At 35.1% G+C, this 19,022-nt stretch overlaps 3 protein-coding genes across 5 annotated transcripts in view; 1 reads left to right on the top strand and 2 right to left on the bottom strand.

Annotated features, from left to right (window-relative positions):
* Positions 1–19,022, bottom strand: part of LOC140800197 (beta-1,3-galactosyltransferase 7) — a 102,902-nt gene that overhangs the window by 77,453 nt on the left and 6,427 nt on the right. The window lies entirely within an intron of this gene.
* On the top strand, positions 468–11,491 carry LOC140799731 (mitochondrial phosphate carrier protein 3, mitochondrial-like). The gene is made up of 6 exons (XM_073154186.1): positions 468–960; positions 6,685–7,046; positions 7,142–7,185; positions 10,647–10,861; positions 10,974–11,098; positions 11,201–11,491. Exons 1-6 carry the CDS (start codon positions 661–663, stop codon positions 11,262–11,264), a joined length of 1,110 nt encoding a protein of 369 aa, XP_073010287.1. The 5' UTR covers positions 468–660; the 3' UTR covers positions 11,265–11,491.
* On the bottom strand, positions 12,027–17,465 carry LOC140799732 (uncharacterized). Of its 2 annotated transcripts, none has more exons than XM_073154188.1 (4): positions 17,271–17,465; positions 14,604–14,672; positions 14,313–14,512; positions 12,027–12,551 (listed from the first exon to the last, which is right to left on the bottom strand). In XM_073154188.1, the coding sequence occupies exons 1-4, from the start codon at positions 17,433–17,435 to the stop codon at positions 12,545–12,547; spliced, it is 441 nt and encodes a 146-aa protein (XP_073010289.1). In that variant the 5' UTR covers positions 17,436–17,465; the 3' UTR covers positions 12,027–12,544. The 2 variants fall into 2 exon arrangements, with proteins under 2 accessions (XP_073010289.1, XP_073010288.1); XM_073154187.1 differs by having other exon boundaries at positions 14,313–14,465; positions 14,548–14,672; positions 17,271–17,464.

Below are 19,022 nucleotides of genomic sequence, written 5' to 3'. Positions count from 1 at the left end.
ATTTTTTTTCTAAAACGACTAGAAATACTCTTATTTATCATTTTTCTTCTTCCTTAGATAAAATACTCCAAAAGAAAATTAATTTGCATATAACTGAATAAGGTTAGATATAACAGTTAAAGTTGATTTTTGGAAGATTGTATATATTTTGGATGAGGCATAATTTTTATAGTATAGTTAACTTAACCTAGAAGCCTAATTATATTTAATTAACACATCAGATTGTTTATGTATTAAATAAAACTTAAGGCTCAATTTGTAAATTATTAAAAAGAAATAGTGTAAATCGAAAATAGGTTTTAAAGGAAGGGTGTTAAATAATAATTAGGAATATATTATTCTTTTGTAAGAGGAGACACCATCACTGAGTCCAATCTATAGTCTCCAGGTGGCTCTCGAGGGAATATTCATTCAGATATTCCAAAACTGATCAATAAAATTACGAAATGCCACTGGTTTCTTTTATTATAGAGTTTATTTTAGACTAAATTCGATTCATTTCCTTTATAATACCCTAAAATGCTGGAGTCCATCACATTTCCTCTCCGTTCTCCGTTGAAACAACGCGAGAAACGGATTCCCTTTTCTTGCTCCTTTCCCTCCCGAATCGATCCCTAACCCTACAAGAAACAACGACCTCGATCTCTACCTCGTCTCGTGATGGATCTTTCCCAGCAATCCCGCGAATCGCTGCTTCCAAACTTTCTCTACTCGTCCGCAGCGACGAGGACCATGGGGATCGAGAGGTTCTTGAACCGGACCCCTAGCCTGCCGGCGGCGAATCCCTCTCCTGCTGTTGGTGGCGATCCGGCTGGATCTTTCCTCATCCAGTCCCCGAAGGAGAAGATCGAGATGTACTCCCCGGCGTTCTACGCCGCCTGCACCGCCGGAGGGATCGCCAGCTGCGGGCTCACGCACACGGCCGTCACCCCGCTCGATCTCGTCAAGTGCAACATGCAGGTGAGTTAGATACTTAGATCTGGTAATTGCGCAAGAGGTCTAGATGTAGGGTTAAAGATTCTTTTTGTTTGATGCGATTAGGATTGATAGGCCTGGATCCGTGTACAGATCCTTACGATTTTAAATAATTGATGAATTATTGATACTATTAGTCAGTTTGCATAGTAGATCAATACTATTTTCTTAATTTTGGTTCGATTCTATATGTTCCATTCTAAAAAATTTTGCTTCAGGGATCACTATTCTTGTAGGTTCTTTTTGTTTAATGCGTATACGGATTATTATATAGTTTGCATAATAGTTCAGCGCGGCTGATTTGTTGATTTTGAGCTGATTATTGTATGCTTCAGTCTAGAAAAATCTTAGTCTTTTCATTTGCTTGGGAGGGCATAGCAATGTACTGAGTAGCAGCTGGGTAGAAGGTGGGCACCGAGGAGTTCTATCATATTTAAGATATAAATATAAAAAATAATTATATATAATATATGATATATGCTAACAGAGTATATATAAAAATTTAATAGTAAATTACACCAATATTAAATAATATGATCACAATTCACAACCATAATATAATAAATAATACGATCAAAGTTATCAAAACCTTAAGAATAAGTTTACAACCACGGTAAATAACATGATCAAAACTATCAAGTTCACAACTATAACACATAAATGTGCTCTTCTAATATTCTTCACAATTTCGAGGAACAGGTTTGTTTGCTAATAATTTATTATTGGAATCATCATCAAGCTCTACCTCGACAATATTATTGCCGTCTTTTCCCTCATCCTATCGGATTAATTGCTTATCTAGAGAAAGGGAGGGAGTTTACTAGTAGTAGCTTGCGCAAATCTAATGTTCTTCCTCGATGCCAAATACTTTTTAGCTTTTGTCACAATCTTCTAAGTTAACCCTTTATTTGGAAAGGCTTCTTGCTCGAGAGACTCATTATCCAATAAATCCATTGCATTTTTTCTTTCTTTTTTCTTTTGAAGCTATATGATCCTTCTCTTTTGCTACCTTTCGATTCTTTATTTGTATATTAAATTATACATAAACTAGATCATTCCACCTCTTTATTTCCAATTTGTTTATCTTCTTTGAATAAATCTCAAATAAAGACTAAATAAATATGACAATAAAATTTATTGATTAGAATTGACAGCTTAATCTATACAATAGTATATTACTAATTCAAATGAGCTCTAATTTTGTCATATTTTAAGAAGGTATATGTCAAATTAAGAACTTAAATCTTTGTTTTCAAGTAGGGGCTCCAGCTCTATATCCACTCCAATTAGCTTAAGCTTAAAAATTAGGTATTAATTTACTAACTTAAATGATGGGAATTATATTTTCATTTACTCTTTTTATCTTTGATTGTATTTTTATCTAAAAAATTAGATTTGATGTAAGTGTTCAATTTAGTTAAAACTCCTAAAAGTTTAGGAGATTTGATTGTTAATTTGTTTTGAGGTAAATTTGTTGGGATTTGGTTGCTTTTTAAGTTAACAAGTCATAGTTTAGTTACATTATGAAAGATCCGAATTAGATTAAATTATGATTTGATGTGATCTCATCTCTATACATAGAGGTGAAGGGAATTTTGAAAAAATGATGGAAATTTGAGAAATAATAATTTTGTGGAGGATTCCACATTTATCTCTCTTACCTTCTCTCCTCTTTCTCCTTTCTATCTTTTACGGTGGATTTCATGCTTTCTTTGTCTCTACCGATCTATGTGGGTTTGATTTTCTTTTCCCTATGGCTTGGTGGGCTATCTTAATTTTTTCAATTTATCTAACCATGCTAGTATGAAAATGATACTTGGAGGTAGATAAACAATTATAGAGGCCTTATATTTTCTCCTTAGGGGTGGATTTAGATGCTTCCTTATACTTTTCCATATTGGGATGTTCTTCATCTCTAGGCCACATCAATAAACTACCACGTCATACTTTATTTCTTGTGATGTCACATAAATGAAGATCATGATTTCCTTCTCACGTTCAGTTAAAGCTTTAATCATTTTTTCCTTGAATACCATCTCCAACATTTGATTTATACAGTGAGGGACACAAAATGTCTAGTATATGCGGGGATTTTTTTTAGCAACCGTCTGTGGGGCGTTATGTTTTGAGGCCCTCGGCCATGGGCCAAAAAAACAGGTCTACTGGCTAGTGCGGATGGGCGTCGCGCGCTCCAGCAAATATCCCCCTGGCATGGGCCTGTGCATGAGAAAACTAGCCAATGAGGCTCATTTTTGGCCCCTTGGCCGAGAATCCACAAACTGCTTAGCAGCGAGCACCCGTCGTTCGACTGCTAGTTGCCCGCTGCGGCTGACAGTGCTTGGCATAGGCCTTTGCGGGAAAAAACTTGTCGACGGGACTCATTTTTGGCCCCTTGACTGAGCTACAAATGCTAAATTTGCAGTAGCACAACTTGGAGAACATTCTTCTTTTTCACTTCCTTGAAACCATCAATAACAATATCATGGATATATTCACCTAAATATGCCTCTTTAGAACAATCAGCACAATATAGAAAACTAACCCCCAACTAACAATTGTTTCATAAATTCATAATGCTTCTTGGTTTTTGATTTATCCAAGCATCATTTAAAAGCGAGCAATTATTTTTCTTCCATGCAACTCTATGGTTCTTCAAATCATCATTTGTTTTAATTATTTGCCCTTTTTAAAAGTGACTCGCATAAATTATGCATATATGCCAACTGGTACCCCATACCATATTGACCAACTACTTCTATCAATACATAAAATACTTAGTCGTTAATGCAATGAAAGAGGATGCTACACTTGTATATTCAGTGCCCTAAGCAGTTGTTCACTCTCTCTTTCATCTTTTTTTCAAAATTATTCTTTATGCTTCTTTCTTATCTTTCTTTGTTCTCTAACTGCAATTTTTGGATAGCTGAATTTATCCATAGGACCTCTATCCCTTAATCTTTTATTTGCAATATCTAAAATTTCTAAATCTTACTTCTCTTCAAATATGTTTATTTTTTTTTTACCTCAGTTTTGTTGCCTTTCTTGATTTTTCATCCTTTTTCTTTTGATTCCCCTTTAGATGTTCCTTACTAATTTTTGTACTTCATTACTAGTTTTTGGGCAAGCCACAACATTAACTCTAATATGAGTAATGTGCTTTTTAAATCTATTAATTCCTCCCCTTGTGACATTTTCACAGTTTGCATTTTACTCTATCGTCATTCTTACAAGTAAAGTAACCATATTTCCACCTATGGTTAATGGAGCTAACAAACACTTTAGATGATGTTGACCGACCCAAAGGTGTCGTCTGAGAGAAATTAGGGCCATATCTGCATATAAAATTGGGCAAAAATAGCAAGACGCAAAACATAATTGATAATTCAAAAAGTTACACTCCCTGACCACAATGTTTGCAATTTCTACATAGTGGAATAAATGAGCTTGCTAAGTTGTGGTTAGAAACAGAAAATAGCTTTATGATTTCTACATTAGTGCATTACAAATAGTAATACAACTTTCTAATCTCTATTTTCAATATAACTTTTTGTTTCTAATTACCCTTCGAATACAAATTTGCATTGTATTAGGAATATTAAAATAGAGAATAAATTCAGGTTGTTGCAGAAGAAGAAATAGTGCTTGATGTAAGAGGAAAGTGTAAATATGATCGTTAGACCCAACTCGCCTAAACCTTGTCTGAACCCGCTCGATTTTAGTCGGGCTAGCCTAGAGGTTTTCATCAGGCGGGCTGTGCCGTGTTTTTCGGGCCAACCGTGCTTAAATATTTGTTCACGGCCTAAGCCGCTAATCACTCGAGTCGGGCCGGGCTAGAACATTCTAGCTCACCTAGCTCGGTCCCAAAAGCTCGACCCATTACTTTTATTTATTGCTCGATTCATAATTCATGCATATTCCTAAAATTTTTTGTCCTACATTGGATGTTTAATAAACTATATGTCCCATTATGTTAGACCCATTATACCCAACTCAAGCTTAATATCTAACGGGCCAGTGGTCGGTAATGGGCTAGAATATTCTAACCTGTCCCAACCCGAGTGATTGGTGGGTTGAACTATGAACAAATATTTAAGTCCAGTTAGCCCAAATCTGGCTAGCCCGATAATAACCTCTAGGAAAGTGGCTATGAGAAGATTGTTCCCTAAAGCATCACCCAAGTTCAAAAAACCTATGCCTTCCAAATCGGGAAGTTGCGAGCTAGCCATGAGAGCTTGATTCTAAAGAAGAAATTGAGGAGAGTAAAAAGGAAAGAAATAGGTTTGAGGGTTAGCGTTGCTAACCGTTGTTGATTGCTTGCTGCTTCTTAGGAGACGAAAGAGAGAGAGAGAGAGAGAGAGCAATGGTTTTAGCCTATTAGGGATCAAAGTGAGAGAATAAGGGAGAATGATGGGTTTTTTTTTTAAGAAAAGGGTTAGTTTCTCTCACACATTATAGCGGGTTGCTCAGCTTGGCTCGGCCTGCGAGCCAAGAGATGGTTGCCTTCCCTATAAGTGGGGTGGTCGGTGCGCCGCCCTGCCAAGATGACCGCCAACGATGCTTTTCAATACACTAGCGCATAGTATGCTTTTAGATTCTTTTGTTTGATGTGATTAGGGTTTGATATATTTGTATCCGTATGCAGATCCTTATGGTTTTTAATAATTGTTATATTGATGCTTATATTGTTTAATTTGCATTTAGATCAGTTTTGATTTTTTTGTTTTGGCTTGGCTTTGGTGTGTTTCATTCTAGTCAATCTTTGTCTTTTCATTTTCTTGGTAGTGCATATTATGCATTTAGATTCTTTATTTCATGTGATTAGGGTTTGATGGTTTTAAAGAACTGCAAGCTTATATGATTTACTTTGCGTAGTTGATCGGCGCTGATTTCTTAGCTTGATTCTTAATATGTTTCATTCTAGAAATCTTGGTTTTTTTCATTTGCTTGGGATTTGGGAGGGCATATTATGCTTTTAGTTCTTTTGTTTGATGTGATTAGGGTTTGATCGGTTTGGATATCCTCATGGTTTAAATAATTGTTATATTGGTGGTTATATGATTTAATTTGCATGGTTGATCAGCACTGGTTTCTTGATTTTGGCTTGATTCCTGTATGTTTCATTCTAGAAATCTTGTTTCTTTTTGTTGCTTGGAGAGCATATTATGCTTTTACATTTTTTTTGATGCCATTGGTGTTTGATTGTTATATTGATGCTTAATTGCTGATATTGTTTAATTTATACATAGTAGATCAGGTCTGGTTTCTTGATTTTGGCTTGGTTCTTGAATGTTTCATTCTAGAGTATCTTGGACTTGTTCTTTTGCTCCGGAACCATATTATGCTTTTAGATTCTTCTGTTTGATGTGATTAGCGTTTGACAGGTTTGGAGCTTTTGGGCCCATCCTTATTGTTTTAAATAATTGGAGTATGGATGCTTATAGTAATTAATTATCAGAGGAGATCAACACTTATATTGATTTTGACTTGATTTAGGTGTTTCATTCTAGAGAATCTTGGTTTCTTCAGTTGCTTGGGAGGGCATGCTTGTTTGTAGACGTCTGTATATAATAGGGATACAGATCTTGATCTTAGTTCATCTTTTTCTTGCCATTTTTGTGGCTTCACACTAGCTTCTATAGAATTGTAGGTTATCTGTTGTATATAGAAGTATTTTGGTCTAGAATTGAAGGTTCTGTTGCAACTTTCCAGATTGATCCAGCCAAGTACAAGAGCATCACATCAGGATTTGGCGTCCTTCTCAAAGAGCAAGGGGTCAGAGGTTTCTTCAGGGGCTGGGTGCCTACACTGCTTGGTTACAGTGCTCAAGGGGCTTGCAAGTTTGGATTCTACGAGTTCTTTAAGAAGTATTACTCAGATATTGTGGGACCTGAATATGCTACCAAATATAAGACATTGATTTACCTTGCTGGTTCTGCTTCTGCTGAAGTCATCGCAGATGTAGCTCTCTGCCCCATGGAGGCAGTAAAGGTGCGTGTGCAGACACAGCCTGGATTTGCTAGGGGATTGTCTGATGGATTGCCAAAGTTTGTCAAATCCGAAGGCTACACTGGGTAAAAATCTTTTTTTTTATTGGTTATCTCACTTGTTTCTTAACCTCCTGTTTAGAAATAGTTGGTAACCACTATATTGATGTTCCATAATACAGACTATACAAAGGATTGGTTCCACTCTGGGGACGACAGATACCTTGTGAGTACCCGTCTCCTTTTTTTTTCATAGATACCAAATGGTTTTAATGCATATGTTTATCTCTGTCATAATAGTTGTTTCTTTGAGTGCATCTATTTTGGGAACATAAAGATGAGATTGAATTAGTGATCTCGAGAGCTTCACATATCTTAGGTATGAAATAAATGATTGGAACTTCATAAATGATTGGAACTAGGAGTCCGGATCAGATGCCTTATTTCTTAAAATAAGGGTTATAGCAAAATTCAAAAAATCGAGATTAGTTTTCTGAAAAATCGATATGTATCGGTCGCCTGGATTCGATCAAACTTTTATTAATTACGTAAATTATAAATATTATTTTAAAATACAAAAAAATTCTAAAAATTAAGAAAAAAATGACAAAAATAAGAAAATAAAGAAAGAAAAACTATGCTGCAGTGAAACTATAAAGAAGAGATTAGATAGATAGCGAGTGAAAGAAAATCAAACAAAAGAAAGTAAAACTATGGTGTAAAAAGAAAAGAGAAGAAAAAAAAGAAAGAGAGTGGAAGAAATAAAATTCTGAGAAATAAAGAAATAAAATTATCGGAGTTAGATTTGTCTCGCCGGAGTTCGTTGGAGCTAGATCTCTCCATAAGAAAAACAATGGCTATATGGTAAACAGAGAAAAAGAGAAAGAGTGAACGAGAGAGATATAGTGAAAGAGAAAGATAGAGAGTTTTGATCGGGCCTGGATCGGAATCGATTTTGGTCGATCCGGCAAGAACCATTATAACATCTCACTTAGGGGTGGGGTGTTATATCTCGAGTGAAGAGATAAGGGTTTTTTTATTGTATTATTCTTATATAACAAAATAATAAATTTTAATATTTAGGTATATTAGTAACAAATTAATAATCTGAATTATTAAATTTTTACTTTTACTTTTATTTTTATTTTACTTTTTATTAATATTTTATTTATTTAAAGTATTACTGTATCAAATAGTCTAATTTTTTTTTATTGTTATGCACTTTTATATTAATTTTATATTATATTATACCATTACTTTTGATAATTAATATTTGTTAAAAAAATAATAATTAATGTTACTATTTATTTTAAAATATGAAAAAAATCTCTTTTAATGATATAATTTAACTTCAAGATAATCAGCATCAGTTTAAAATAATAATTTATATTATCAAGGATAACAATGTAATTTTATTTAGTTTTCATATTCATAGTCCTACTTTAGCCAAATAGTTGACTAAAATTGGAATATGATATTAATATTGTATTAATGTTATCTCTTGGGATAAGCTTAGAGATGATTTAAATCTCCTTATCTAATCATGCAATCGAATGCACCCTCTGTGTTGCTCTTTTGAAATGTCAATTTCATGATTTACTCTCTTAAAGAATTATGATCGTCCTTCAAGAGGATTAAAAAAGTAAACATGGTTGTTGTACTCATAATTTGATTTTCCTTGATAAATCTCTTTCTCTCTTCGCTCTCCTCCTCGGCCATTTTTTGTTCCGACAACCCACTAGCATGAGATGTCCATAAGGGTGAAAACGAGTCCGATTAAATCCAATCCGATCCGATTGTATATCCTAGTTTTGTGGGATATAGGTTGAGATTTTTCTATTTATCTTGATATTCGAATTTAGATACGGATATGAGTTGAAGAATAATATCTAAATTAATATCCACATATAATTTAGTTTAAAATATTATGAAAATAGTGCTATAAAAGACTTTTTAATACTTTTATATGAATATCTAATCTAGTTTTCACATATATTTACTAATTGTCTATAGATTATAGTAATTACGTTACAAGTTTTTATGCATTCAAAAATTGAATATGAATATATCTGGTATCTGTATTCATAGTTGTATTTAGCGGATATGAATTATTCACCATCCATATCCGTAATCATATTTGAAGAAAAAAATTGGATACTTAGATGATTTTAGCGCCATCCAATTCTTATATGGTGCTTTTTACCCCTAGATGTCTGCTTGACAAGTAAATGTCGTGTGGCACATAATTCCTTGGATTGGAATGCATCACTAATCGAACTACATTGAATAGGTTCTGCAGACAAGTGGATCTATGTCTTGTAGAAATTTGAGTGGAAGTAAAGAGCTACTCATTATAACAAACAATTAACTGATTCAGTACTTATATTTAATAACTAAGTTATTCTTCTTAAACCTTAGTTTAGTCATATAAGCTAATGTGAAATCTGATTAGTTGGATTACTGAAAGAAAATACAACTGTCTTTTGTCTCTTTTAGGCTGTATGAACTTGTTTATACAAAATGGAATATTTTTTCTAAAGAAGTGATGAAGGTAAAAATTTTGCCCCACTATTATCAACTTTTTTTACATTTGAAACTGCCACAATGCACGTAGTTTTTCTTGTAATCTAATTGTGGTTCTCAAGATTTTATGGCTGCGTATAGCAATATTCCTCTCTGCTTGAGTACTCTTCATATTTATGTAAATGGAGTTGCACTCCAATGAAGTAGTTTGTAGTTCAAATAACATAGAAACATGCTTGAGTGTGGTTCACTGGTAGAAGCTAAATCATTTGCCGTTTCCTGTTTGAAAATATAAATGGTTGCTTAAGTTGACCTGAATAATTTTGTTAGATATTGTACTGTATTTAATTAAGAGAGCTTTGCCTTTAATTTGCATTGATGAGTTGTAAACTTGTGAGAAATACTGTTAAGTGGAACGATACTTTTAGTTCCTTAGCCATTTAAGTTTTTTCCCTCTTAATTTGGTACTTCCTTATTTTCTTCTGCACAGAGTTCTTGTGCTGAGATTTCGATTGAAATTTTAAGTGTTGAAGTCATTTTGTATGCAGTTCATTTTTTTAGTTGAGATTAAAAGGCTACTTACTATACTTAGGGAGACTATTTGTATCATAAACTTTTGATCTGATTTATTGGGGTGCCTTGCAAGGCTAATTTGTAATTATTGAAATTCCCATTTATCTCAATGTTACTTTCCCAAGTTTCCTGTGTTGTGCTTTCAATTTGTCAAAAGCAATAATCAAAACCTAGATTGCTTTTACTTTTTGTAGTTTTATTCATTAGCTTAGGAATTTTGACATGTAGGAATGAGAAAGTGCAATTAAAGAATCCTATGTGATTTTTTCCTTTGGATTGATTTAATTTTTCTTGTTTGGATATTTTAGATAATTTTGGTGGGAAAAATAGAAAGAAAAGAGATGGGAGGAGGAGGTGGTGGTAGGCGGAGGAGAGAAGAGTGCGTGACAGGGGAGAGGGAGAGGAAGAGATGGGAAAAAAAAAATGAAGTTTGGCAATTTTGCCCTTATGAAAGGGGCATTTTCTATTTAAAATTTTCCTGAAAAATGTCATTCAAATAAATACACAAATAGGAAATATTTTCTCTCTATTTTCCTAAGGAAAAGCCTAATTTCCAACTGCTTTATTACCTTGGATGATTCATGTATGCAGATACTATGATGAAATTTGCATCTTTTGAGACAATTGTGGAGCAGCTTTACAAACACGCAATTCCCACACCAAAGGATCAGTGCAGCAAGTCTCTACAGCTTGGAGTGAGCTTTGCTGGTGGTTACATTGCTGGAGTCTTCTGTGCCGTCGTTTCTCACCCAGCTGACAACCTTGTCTCCTTCCTTAACAACGCCAAGGGTGCTACTGTTGGTGATGTGAGATTTTTAAGTTTCTATGTCCTCTATTTATGAATATTACCTGTCATTTTGTTGGTTTCCGAATTCGCGCATCTTGATCTATAAAATGAATTGGGTTTTTCGGTTGTAGGCCGTGAAAAAGCTAGGACTGTGGGGTCTTTTCACTCGTGGACTTCCTCTTCGTATTGTCATGATTGGCACTCTTACTGGGGCTCAGTGGGGTATTTATGATGCTTTCAAAGTCATGGTTGGTCTGTAAGTATCTCTCTTTCTGAATTTTTGTGTTTGTGATAGATTAGGAGAAAATTTTGACCATGATCTTCCTTCTAATGAGTTTGAATTTTTGAATTTTTCCAGGCCAACAACAGGTGGAGTTACTCCTGCTGCAGATCCAGCTTCAGAGGTGAAAGCTGTTGCTTGATTTTCTACAGCTGACTAGCGGTATTCATGTGCCCATCCTTGATGGGTTCTTATTATTTCTTTGAAGTCGTTTCGGCGTGTCATGGGATGTTTTTGCTCTCTCATCCCTAAACCTAAGGCGGCATAGTTATCCCAAGGTTATCATTTGATAATTAGAGAATGACAAACCGATTCTCTCATCCTGCTGCAATCTAAAAATTTTCCAATGAATGTTTAAAAGTTGAACTACATTTTTGGATATTGACATAAAGCCTAAGTGTGTACAATGCGACCCAAACCAAAATAACTAGAAAAGAACGAAAGACGACAAGGTGAATAAAAACTTATGTTGTAAATGAGATGAACGAGAGAACCTTGCTGAGGATTTTAGGAATAGAGGTTTGGATTTACTACAAATGAGATGAACAACGAAAACAAATGTTCAAAGAGGATTCAATACTTACGATTAAGACTATTGCTCAGTAGGAATAGAAGGCGGCGGCAGCAACTAGGGTTCCTGGTCTATTAATTTTTGCGAAGGATATGGACTGCCGCAATACTTACGATTAAGACTATTGCGGCTTCCTGATCATGATGCATGCGTGTCTCATGTATAGATTTTAAAATGAAGCATTTTAAAATACAGAAAGGATTTGTACTTTCAAAATTTTGATTTCTTTTTAGTATAATGTTTAAAGAGAGACCTCGAAAATCGGTATAAAATAATCGTTCTACTCTCACAAGTGTCGTTGTCAGAAACTTTTAAAAAGTAAAACCACAAATATGAAAAAAGAGTTTGCAATTCAAATATAAAACAAGAAGAAATTGCAATCAAATATCTGGAGTTTTTAAGGAAAAAAATCTCATATTATAAAAGGTAGCACTAACCAAATCAAAGAAACAAGCACTTGCAAAAGGGGAGGAAGTTGGGCGATAGCTCTAAAAGTAAGATTTCCTCCCGGTCAATATTGCAGCATCACGGGGGAAGAACCTTGAATGGAAAATGCAAGTGTAATTTCCTGAACAATCCAACTGAACAAGCGACAAAGCGCGGAGAATGATTTAGGGGAACAACAAAGGCTATGAGAAGTGCAAAAAGGAAGGGGAAGAAGAAGAATGAGGGAAAAGAAGGAAGGCGAAGGGAACGAAAGACCTCTCGCAGAGTATAGGGAAGAGCCTCTGGGAGGGGGGAGAAGCCCTTAGGAAGTGAAAAAATTTCCTGACCCTAGCAGATGCAAAAGGATTATGTGACTAAATATTGACATGCTAAACTGCCCTGCCGAGTACCTGTTGCATTGTCCTTCAATCCCTGCACATAAATTTTAGAGTAGCTCAACCTTTTGTGTAAAAGAATTATCAATAAGAGTGAAGTAGTTCAAAAACGAAAAAAAACGAAGAAATGAATCGTGACAGAGCACAGAAGCATGCCATGAAATGCTCATTAACAAGAAAAGCATGTAAGTTAGGAGGGGGGAGGAGGAAGGCTACAAGGAAACCAATGCCAATGGGGAACTTGGACTAAAAACTTGTCGGTTCCTCTCGTTCCAAATGAGCAACTAGAATAGGCCAAAGAAGTGGGTTTGTAGCATGCCTCACTGTTGGCACAATGTCTTTGTCCTTCGAGAGAAACAGTACTATTTATCAACCATGGGAGGGGAGGGCACCCCGAAACTAGGAATAAGGAAGAAGTCCTGGTATGACCTAAGAAAGATGCAATCAAGGAGAAAATGCTGAAGGGGCCAAGGGAAGGCCATTTCCTAGTGAGCAAATAGCCCATATGAACTTGATGAAAGGACAACCAACTAAGAAAAAAAAAATTCAACTTGGAGGGCAAGGAAGTTTTACTTAAACTGGTTGCCTAGTGGGGCAGAAGGAACCCGCGAGCATTAGAGTCCAGGGAGACCACCGAGAAGGACCTCGAGGTCGAAAACCTATGGAGATTAAATCGTAAGAGTTTCCAAGCTGGCCCATGCTACTGCAAAAGGCTCTAACCCTGTTGACCTCAGCCAAGGTCTCCCCATCCTTTGCTACCTCAAGTTGGTAGTACCCTTGAGAAAGGCTAGGGACTAGAGGGAGGATCAAAAGGCAAAGCTAGACTGGCGTGAAAGTTTGTCAACCCAACAAACGGCTCAGAATTGCAGTCACTCGGCATTGCCCAAGGAGGAGACGACAGCAAACACTTGAGCCAAATGAATTTTAATTGAATATTTAAGAGTAGAAAGCAGGAAATTTGTTTGCTATATCTAAAACACTGATAAAGAGATCTTCAAAGAGGAATTGGTAGAAGATAATCTGATTCAAAAGTAGTATCTCATGATTTTGAAAATTAGCAATTGAATTATTATTGCACAAAAGTTCTAAAAGGATTCTTGCAATAGTAGAGATAAAAAGAATAGAAGGATATCATGCAATCATTAAATCCATTCTATGCTCCTTTTAACTTATATTGGATAACTTACAGAGAGAGGGAGACAGCTTCTTTCAAAAACAAATTGCCCAGGAAGGGGGTGCAGGAGAGTTTTCGAGCATCCATGGTAGTTTGGCATTCTAAATGGAACATAAAGTTCTCTACCTTCAATGCAAGGGTTTTTTTACATAATTACTACTGAAAACTTTTAAAATATCATGATTACTATTATATTGTTTAAAATATTAAAATTATCATTAAAACCTTTTGACTATTTCAGAGTTGACATTATAATTAGTTTTTAAAATCAGCAAACATACAAAAATAACTTAAATACCTTTTTAAAGTTTATAATGTAAAATATTTATCAATAATTTTCTTCTTGCATAAAAGAAAATATATTTCATTTTAATATTCTACTGGATATAATATTAGATAGCTTTTAGACCATTTTAAATAATTTAGGCAAGGGCAAAATAATTTTTTAAACTTAAGTTATGTTTTTAATTATGATTAGTTATATTTATCTAATGAAATGATATTTTTAAAAGAGCATCATAATTAATGGCAATTATAATATCTTGAAGAATATAGTGACAATTGTGATTTTTGAAAGCTTTTCAGTAACAATTATGTAAAAATTTCTTTATGTAATTCATTTACCTCGGCCTAGTTGCCTCCAAACTAGTGGTTGAAGAGACTTCTTTACTTAAGTGCGTGGTATGGAGAGCTTTTGCTGCAGCAATAGCAGAATCACCTTTCTTTAGTATGCCCTCAAGCACCTTTACTTTCTCAAGTAATAATCCAGCATTTGAACTGGCAGTACTAACCAATTTATCAGCAGTCTTTAAAGCAGTGCATAACTAGAATATTACCAAGAAAAATGAGATTGGATTACCGGGACAAAATTCTATATAGTATATAATTAAGTTTCCCTAAGAAAAGACTCAGCACCTTTAGCATCAAAGCAGTCCATGAATGATCACTCCCAGATAGTGACTCAATCAACTGCTCGTAATTTTCCTGCATCAGGGCAAGAAATTTATTACTCATATGAAAGTCACATAGGATGTGTATAAAGTTGCCATAATTTAAAGCATACAAGCATGACAAGGAACAACATTAGCAACGAAATTGCAAAACTGAGTCTAGTCAACCCTAAGAAAATCATTATCAGCCAGGTTTGACATGCAGAGCACAAAGGAAAGATAATATATCACATCACGCCTTACACCTTAGTGCCAACCGTTCTATTATAGAAATATTAAAGTATCTCCATTTCTTTGCAGCTTAATTCTGAGAAGGAATCTTTATCTAGAGAATGATATTAACAGTGACTCTAATCTGTGCCTCCCAAGTCATCCACCCTGTCCATTATTTGTATCCATATGTTTTAACTATATCCTATATATATGAAAATTATGTAATCCTGACAATTTCAATCCAACTACCATACCACATACTGTCAAAGTCTTCATTGTTAGAGTCCTAGCTATATGCCAATATCTGCCACCTCCAACTTATCTCATTAAGCTGTCTTTTATACTTTTATTCACAGAAATCTGCAGAAAAGACCTCAAAATACAGTTTGGCCATCCATGATATGAACATACAGCTTCTAGAGATGTCCAGGGCCTACTGCGTATCCTCTTGCGATTCTAGTATTTAATATTTCAGAGGTCATCAAAACCAAGTTTTCTGTAATCTCCATATTTCTGCTTTCATAGATGAGAATTCAAATGGATTCAATATGAAGAATTATTGGGAAGCTGGATGTCAGAGGAATAAGATAATCTTAGAGCTGAACCGAGGATCATGAGAAACAAATCTGAGAACTCATTAACATAATAAATTTCACAAATTGCAATTCCTATGATGCCCTTCTATTGGCAGAAAATACACTTGGAAGAAGAGGATTCATATTGGTGATGTGATCGTCTATTCATATTAACTCCCCATCAAGGCAAAGATTTGTCATCTTTTTCCCAGGAAAATCTACTCAGAGAATAGTCTGTTATTTAGAAAAGCTAAAATTACAGAAGCAGTGTGACCTCTCATACCTTAATAGGAATCTATTCAATGGTTCTAAATGGTATTTAGCCAAAATTTTAAAAGCACTTTGCTTCGACCTCTGATAACTTAATAGGAATCTATTCATGAAATTCCTCCATAGAAGGAAAATCTAATAAGCACTGCCGCTTCAACCTCTATACACTAAAAGGAATCAAGATTACATCCCAAGAAGGTGCCGAACTAGTCACCTTGACCTGATTCAGCGCCACTTGTATATATCAGACACCTTCAAAAGGAACCAGAAGGTCTCCTTTAAGTCCAAGACCATGTATAAGCTTGTGCTAAGTCCTCATAAGTATTCCTCACTTCATAATTATTAAGTTCCAAGAACGAAACTACATTATTGATGAGTTCAGGTGAAAAACAGTTAGACTTAAGTTCGATTAGATCAAAATAAACAATTTAGTATAAGAATTCATATAGAAGTAAAGTAACCGATAAGAATGGATCATTGTTACCATATAAATTATAGCCCTTGTTAAGGTTACAAAGATCTAGATAAGGCCAATCATTGGTTTTCTTGCTATATTAAATCAATTGGAAGAAAACAGAAGTAACATGAAGAAAAAATGATCCTCCGACATATATTTTCTATAGTGAGAATAAAAAAGTTTCTATGATTCTTTATGCTTTTTTGAGAAGGTATGCCCATGGTGTTCAAGCTTTATGGTAAGTCTTTTTATGCCAAAAATTATTGCTTGTCCAATCAATCACTAATTCTAGATGACAAACATCAAAAATACTTCCACTCCTTGACAAAATTTAGGCAAACAAGTTGCATCATAATTTTTTTTTTTCTTTTGCACTTAAAGAAATGAATAGAAAACTTATGAGAAGCATAAGAATTCACAAGAATCTAGACTTTTGAGGTTAAACTTCAACAAATTATCATCTGTGGGAAAATGTACCAATGGAGAAGAAGCCCAATTGAGAACAGACACAACTGGAATCGAGAGGATGAGATCATACCTATCTGGATGGCCAATACTAAAACTATGAGGATGGCTCTCAGTTATGTCTTCTAAATCAAATTACAACAATGCATGGTGACATGATGATTGCAATTCAGTCAGAGAGAGGCACTACATTGTGCAGCATCCAAAGGCCAAGAATCACTCAATAACAACCAACACAAAGAGATGGTCGACGTTTCTTGAGGCATATCCTGCACTAGCTTCTAATTAACATAATCTAATCTATGACCACTGCAAGAAAAATAGGAGCAAGAACCAAGAACTGGATTACATACAACCGTGTAGATTTTTCAATCAAGAACACAAGAACTCATCACCACGGATTCTTGTACTCAATTAAAATTTATCTATTTTCGTTAATAATCTGATCAAGAAGAGATCATTCGTAGATAAATATCGAAACATGTCGATTTGAACCGACAGCATCGAAAATAGTATCAGGGAGACAAGAACGCACATTCTCAAATCGAGTAGATAGCAGAAACCGGGAAATCTAAGCATAGTAAATCAAATGTAAAGTTCCGATCTATAAAGAGAGCATCAAGAAACGTTGATTAGGGTTTAGGATCAATACCTCAAACAAGCGTTGGAGATCGGACGGTTCGAGAAGACCGTCAAGGCTCGCGGTGGTGAAGAGAGGAGGAGGAGTCTCCTCGACCCCCTCCACGGCGCCGTCATCGGCGGCGACGTCGTTGAGCAAATCGCCAATGCAGAGAAGTGGACCACCGACTCCACGCATCTCCTCTCTGCTGAAATGTTACCCTTCCCCCTGCGGGCTTCGACTTTTAAGGCTTTGGTGAGGATGACAAACCCGAATCCGAAATCACACGTACTCGATCCGTTTATTTTTCTTGGCGAGTGCGGACTGCGGACTGGAGTTTGGCACGCATAATACCATGCGCGAGCGTGTGACAGGAGATGGCGCGGATGACTGAGATAAGGGACAAGTCACTCTCGCTTACTCGAGCAAGCAAAATAATTGAGACTTATAATATTAACATGTTCTATTAAATATATTATGTTCCCGTACCAGAGAGGAGTACAATTTACTGTTTGCTTAAAACGACGTTTGTAATATTATTCTTAATTAGAAATGCCCCTATGACATAACAAATGTGTAACACGTAGAAAAAAAAATTTTGATATAAAAATAAGAATATAATATAGAAAAAGATAATGAATACAATTGAGCATTAAACACTTCAAATCTTTTATGTTTAATAAAAAGTCCATTATTCAGCAGTAATAGTTTTATTTTTTTGTATTTTTTTAGTATAGAAAAGCTGAAAAGCAACTAGTATATTTACATTCTACGGCTAGTTAAGCTCCTACAATTATGAAAAGGCAGTAACTAAAAAACAAGTTCAGATGGCAAAATGAGCCGATTACCTTGACCTTCCCAAAAAATAAGAGAGTTAATTTTAGCTAGTAGTCCAATCTACAGTTATATATGTTTTCCTATATATATTATAATTATTTTAGACAACCGATAAGTTCACTCTGATCTTCTCCACGGAAAGAAATGGTTGCTGATGCCCCCAATGAGTACGTCGCTTTAGACATTCGAAGGGTTAAAAATAAGTATAGTACTCTACCTAGTCTAGGTTGAATAGTATTTCCAGTGTCAAATAAACAATGTAGTCAATAATTGTGACGGTGCTTTGCCGGATCATGTCCATGTATTCCCTTGCAATGTCATAAATTGTATACGATCGAGTCAAACTTGCATCTTATAAAATTTTATTAGTGGCCAAATTTCTAGGTGGGAGTTGAACGAGTAGCATTGAGATGTCCGATGGGCGATGGCCCATATTATTTATTGCAGAGAAAGCCAAAAGGAATACACGATGCATGAATGAATCTGAATGCGATTTGACGTGTTGTGTGGACCAGTTAGTAGTACAAATTTCATGTCTCTTTCTCAATGCCTTCGTAGTTGCTCTGCGCTGCGCCTGCCGGCTTGGCTTAGGTGAAGAGAACCTACTACTAATTTGCTTCCTAGAAAACAATTGCTACTAAATTGTTATTCTAAACAATGCCACGGATTGCGGCTAATTTTGTACTTAAAGAGCTCGAAAGTGCAAGCAACATAAGACTTTAAATATTATTGTTTACTAACATATTTTTAGAGAATAGAGATGAATCAGCAACTCTCAAATAAGGTGATTCTTACGGAGTATATAGTTTCAAACTTTTCAACTCAGACTCCTTGGAACTTTGAATCAACCTCTCGGTCTTAGTTCAAAAATAACTAGATACTAAAATTATTAGACCAGCACTCTATATATCATTAAGTGATTAGAGAATAATATTTATTTTATATTTT

The sequence above is a fragment of the Typha latifolia genome, chromosome 13, assembly GCF_019914945.1.
Source record: "Typha latifolia isolate L0001 chromosome 13, TyphaL0001v2, whole genome shotgun sequence".
Classification (NCBI taxonomy): domain Eukaryota; kingdom Viridiplantae; phylum Streptophyta; class Magnoliopsida; order Poales; family Typhaceae; genus Typha; species Typha latifolia.
This window is presented reverse-complemented; position numbering and strand designations above follow the sequence as displayed.

What these genes read in the sequence shown, in the direction of transcription:
- LOC140799731 (XM_073154186.1), top strand. Translation starts at nt 661, where the DNA reads ATGGATCTTTCCCAGCAATCCCGCGAATCGCTGCTTCCAAACTTTCTC. An exon ending in TCGTCAAGTGCAACATGCAG is followed by an intron (nt 961 to 6,684) that starts GTGAGTTAGATA and finishes GCAACTTTCCAG; the next exon opens with ATTGATCCAGCCAAGTACAA. An exon ending in CTGGGGACGACAGATACCTT is followed by an intron (nt 7,186 to 10,646) that starts GTGAGTACCCGT and finishes TCATGTATGCAG; the next exon opens with ATACTATGATGAAATTTGCA.
- LOC140799732 (XM_073154187.1), bottom strand. Translation starts at nt 17,435, where the DNA reads ATGCGTGGAGTCGGTGGTCCACTTCTCTGCATTGGCGATTTGCTCAAC. An exon ending in ATCTCCAACGCTTGTTTGAG is followed by an intron (nt 14,673 to 17,270) that starts GTATTGATCCTA and finishes GCCCTGATGCAG; the next exon opens with GAAAATTACGAGCAGTTGAT. An exon ending in CTATATAGAATTTTGTCCCG is followed by an intron (nt 14,466 to 14,547) that starts GTAATCCAATCT and finishes TAGTACTGCCAG; the next exon opens with TTCAAATGCTGGATTATTAC.